General features: G+C 49.1%; 1 protein-coding gene across 1 annotated transcript in view; it reads left to right on the top strand.

Moving 5' to 3' along the window:
* Positions 1-5,000, top strand: part of ryr2a (ryanodine receptor 2a (cardiac)) — a 91,156-nt gene that overhangs the window by 37,675 nt on the left and 48,481 nt on the right. Inside the window, 7 exon segments of the mRNA XM_084670451.1 lie at positions 1-49; positions 592-748; positions 1,594-1,758; positions 1,969-2,090; positions 2,333-2,516; positions 2,637-2,772; positions 3,588-3,683. The exon segment at positions 1-49 is cut by the window's left edge and continues 26 nt beyond it. Of these exon segments, the coding sequence (XP_084526577.1) occupies positions 1-49; positions 592-748; positions 1,594-1,758; positions 1,969-2,090; positions 2,333-2,516; positions 2,637-2,772; positions 3,588-3,683 (909 nt within the window).

The raw sequence follows: 5,000 nt of genomic DNA on the forward strand, positions 1-5,000 counted from the left end.
TATCCATTCATGCCCGCTCCCTCTGGAGGCTGGAGACACTACGGGTCGCGTGAGTCAAACTACAACTCCCACAACACACCTCTTCTCACCCATCAGATCCACACATACAATATGCAAGTCTTAAGTGTCATTCGATAAAGAATGAGCAGTTCCCTGAGGATGACTGAGATGGTGATTCCTCTAGTTAACTAGACAATTACTGTATATACAGAGGCTGAAATAGGGATGTCGTTTTAGTCTATAAGTTATCCATGGCTTCTTTAGCCTGCAGTGTTCTGTCAAACTGACATTATGGGGTTGGGCTGGTTAGGGGTTGTAGAAATAGCTGCTCATGCATCATCTCTTGCAGTTAGACTTTATCTGGACCTCCTTACAGAACTTCTTCTGTCCCCCGGACACTTCTTCTACTTTCACGACCAGGCCTGGTCGTCTAGCTAACTGATCTGGGCAGGGCGCCAGGACACACCAATAAAGCACTTCCATGCCTTTCTATCCAATATGTTTTTGATCTGTGTGTGTGTGTGTGTGTTTTTTCTTGAATACATACGTGCGTGTGTTTCTGCATGTGCGTGTGTGTGTGTGTGTGTACAGATGGAGCGGGAGTCACACGCGCTGGGGCCAGCCCTTCAGGCTGAGACACGTGACGACGGGGAAGTACCTGAGCCTGCTGGAGGACCGGAACCTTCTCCTCATGGACAAGGAGAAGGCTGACGTCAAGTCTACTGCCTTTTGCTTCAGGTCATCCAAGGTAGGAACGCATAGACACACACACACACTCACTCACTCACACACACATTTCCATAGTAACAGATTTGCTGGTACAGTAATTCAAGGGTATGCTGGCTGCTGTAGATAGAAACCCAACAGTAAACTGTTGCAATGTTCTGCAGCATCAACATATCCAGCTGTCCAGAGGCTACAGGCTAGCAGTATGAGATGTGGGGTAATGTCTACACCTAGCTGAGGCTGCAGGCCAGCAGTATTTACACTGCAACTCCTCCTGCCCTCATAGACAGAGCTGGGGAGCACTGTAAGTTATCGTCCTGTGCTAGCTGCCGCAGACCTGCGTTGTTGAGACAGCAACAGTGTTGGGTGTTAACAGAGAATACTGCGTACGAGATATTCACCATTCAGCCACCTACCACTTATAGATTATAGAGAAGGTGAGGAGAGGAGAGATCATTTAAGAGGGAAAGGGAGCAGAAAAGAGGAGAGGAGGAAATAGGATTGAAGAAGAGAGGAGAGAAGTGTGGAGAACATTCCCTCTGGCACACACACGCACGCACACCCATACCAACACAAACCATTCTCACTTCTCAAACGCTGCAATACAATGCAAAAGTGTCATGTCCAGTCAGTCAGACAGACAGACAGCACAACGCTGTAGGTTGTAGAAGACGGTGGGAGAAGGGGCTGTGTTTGGCAGTAATAGAGTTGACTGTTAACAGTTGTCGTGTGAGGGAACAAGAGAAGCCGAGGGAGTGAAGACAGAGGCAGACAACAGCTCTCCCAGACAGGGGGAGCGAGCACTACGGCACCCAGGCCAGCCTTCAGCTGAGTGAACTCACCCTGTCTGGTTGGTCCCCTCCACAGGAGAAGCTGGACTTTGCCCTGAAGAAAGAAGTGGAAGGCATGGGGGTTCCTGATATCAAGTATGGGGACTCGGTGTGCTACGTCCAGCACGTGGACACCTGTCTCTGGCTCACCTACCAGACTGTGGATGCCAAGTGTGCCCGCATGGGAGGCGTGCAGAGGAAGGTACAACATGGTGGACGTCCCTCGAATGTGCTTCACTGTCTGCTAGGAACGCTGTTCGTATTCTAGGTTACGCTGCTGTATTTGAGACCTGTTTGTTTCGTTAAACTGACATACTGTTTCAGCCCAGACTAAAAGTTCATTGGCTACCTTTTTCGAGATGTTTTTAAGGTCCCATGCAGCTGACAGCCTGTTTTGACCCGACTGTTTCAGGCCATCATGCACCATGAGGGCCACATGGACGATGGGCTGACCCTCTCCCGCTCCCAGCATGAGGAGTCTCGCACCGCCCGCGTCATACGCAGCACCGTCTTCCTGTTTAACCGCTTCATTCGGTACATGCACGCGCACACACGCACGCCCACACAGCACTATTGTAACCTCGCTCCGCATCTTTAGTCATAATGACAAAGTACCTGTCCAACAGCACCATTCTAAATCCTCTTAATTTGGATCACTTGAACCCTCTAGATCAATACGATGAAATGAGGTCCGAGATGGTAACATCTTTCTTGTTCATCTTTCTCTTCCTCTCCAACTCTCTTTCTGTCCTTTCCTCCTTGCCTCTATCTCTCAGGGGATTGGACACACTTAGTAAAAAAGGGAAGACCTCAACACTGGATCTGCCAATTGAATCAGTCAGTCTGAGTCTGCAGGATCTTATTGGTTACTTCCAGCCCCCTGACGAGCACCTGGAACACGAGGACAAACAGAACCGCCTGCGAGCGCTGAAGAACCGACAGAACCTCTTCCAAGAAGAGGTAGCCTTGAGCTCAGGAGTAACTGTGCTTCACTTTATGTCGGGAGTGTGTTGTATGTGTGCTGGATACGTTTTAAACATGACACAGACAATATTCAATATCCCCCCCCCCGCCCACTAGGGAATGATCAACCTGGTGCTGGAGTGTATCGACCGCCTGCACATCTACAGCAGCGCTGCCCATTTTGCTGAGGTGGCTGGCCGGGAGGCCGGCGAAGCCTGGAAGTCCATCCTAAACTCATTATATGAGCTGCTGGGTGAGGGAGGGGCTGGGGCCGGGGCCGGGGCCGGGCGTGGGGGGGGGCGGGGTGAACTGCCTGCTTGGTCCACTGCACACTCAGGGGGATTCTAATGCTGCTCCCCACCCTGTGTACTCTCTCTGTAACACACTCTCTCTGACCCAGGGGAACGGAGGGCCCAGGTCTACATAGTCAACCCCATATTGGGCATTCGAGAGAGAGAGAGAGAGAGAGAGAGAGAGAGAGAGAGAGAGAGAGAGAGAGAGAGAGAGAGAGAGAGAGAGAGAGAGAGAGAGAGAGAGAGAGAGAGAGAGAGAGAGAGAGAGAGAGAGAGAGAGAGAGAGAGAGAGAGAGAGAGAGAGAGAGAGAGAGAGACAGATAATGAGACAGAGGGATAATGAAAGACAGGATGAAGACAGATAAAGAATGGAATGACACAGTAGGGAGATACCACCCAGACAACATCAGAGCAGTGCGGCACAAATCCTTAATAAGAGTGTTTCTGTTAGTCTCTGGTGGGCTCTACCACATTACAGATCATTGTAGCTGAACACTGGTATACACTGGCATCTGGTCGTCTACCACTAGCTGGACTTAAGCACACAAACAAACAAATAAACGCACACACACACGCACACATTAAGAGAAAGAGAGAGAGAGAGAGAGAGAGAGAGAGAGAGAGAGAGGGGGAAAGAGAGAAAGAGGGGGGAGAGAGATGGAGAGAGAAGCGAGAAAGAGGCTCCAGATACTGTCTGAGAGGAATAGTTTAGTTCAGAACACACCTGTGCTTTTTCACTATTTTGATACCGCCTTCTTTTCTCCTTCTGTCCCAGCTGCCTTGATAAGAGGAAACAGGAAGAACTGTGCCCAGTTTTCCGGCTCTCTGGATTGGCTGATTAGTAGACTGGAACGGCTGGAGGCCTCTTCCGGTAGGTCAACTCTCATGTGACCTATGAAATCAGACACACAACAGATGCACACTACAGTAACTGGCTGTCCTTTTATCTTTAGACATTCACTCACCATTCATTTAGTTCCTCAAGTCTAATCCTGAGTTGCCTCTACAGCAGTGTTTGCAACTACTGTCTATCTGTCTATCTGCCTGTGAAGTTCATCTTCAATGTGACTGATAGTGCAGCGAAAAAGACAGCCTCCTAGATCTCATGGAGGATACGCTGACTCTCTTCCACTGTTGCTTTGTGTGGGATGATTATCTGATCTGGGATGACAGAGGACTCTCTATCCTATCACTACCTCCAGGAGAACTCATCAGCTCAGTGGTTTTGTGTTACTCAAACAGCTCTGTATGCAGAAGGAGCACCCCTCATAGATCATTCCAGTACTCCACACCTGTGTCCAGTAGCGGCGCCCAGAGAGGAGCATAGCTATCCCAGAATGCTACAAGCGGGGGTAGCAGTGTAATCACTGTTGTTTGGTCTGAAGCCAGGTTGTACATTACAATAATGTATGTGTGAGAAAGAGAGAGAGAGAGAGTTTGTTGAGAATGGATGGAAGGATGAGATGAAAAGAGAGGTGGACTGGATTATAGCGAGAGAGAGAGAGGGAGAAACAGAGCAAAGGAGAGAAGAGAAAGGAGGAAACAACAGTCTGTGTCCTCCACCTGGTCTCCATTGCCCTCCTTCCACAGATGAGTGGTGAAGTAGAGAGAGGGAGAGAGAGAGAGGGGAGGAAGAAAGAGAAGATCTTCCAGCCGTAAAGACTGAATGTACTAAGAGTGTGCAGGAGCAGGATGCTTGGCTGAAACACTGCTCCTCCTCACACACACACACACACACACACACGCACACACACACACACACACACACACACATACTCACACAAACACAAACCACCTCTTACACAGGAGGTGGTTAAGAATTCTACCACTTACTTCATAAGCTCTGAATTATGAAACTCCAGCCCTGTTCCAGTCCCTAAAGCACCAGCTTTGAGATATATACTGTACATCCACACACAGGCTTTCAACCCACACAAACACAACCTAGACCTGACCTCGAGCTATTCCGGTCTGGGTGCTATGCATAAGACATTTTTAGCCTACCGTTTTCATGTGTCGATTTTGAATTTACTGAAGAGGAGTAAAGGGTGAGATCATTCTCTCTCTCTCTCTTTCTCTCCCTCTTTAGCTCTCTCTCTCTTTCTCTTTCTCTCTCTCTCTCTCTCTCTCTCTCTCTCTCTCTCTCTCTCTCTCTCTCTCTCTCTCTCTCACACACACAGAATGGTAA

Source organism: Hypomesus nipponensis, chromosome 13 (assembly GCF_054491055.1).
Source record: "Hypomesus nipponensis isolate SF chromosome 13, ASM5449105v1, whole genome shotgun sequence".
Lineage (NCBI taxonomy): Eukaryota > Metazoa > Chordata > Actinopteri > Osmeriformes > Osmeridae > Hypomesus > Hypomesus nipponensis.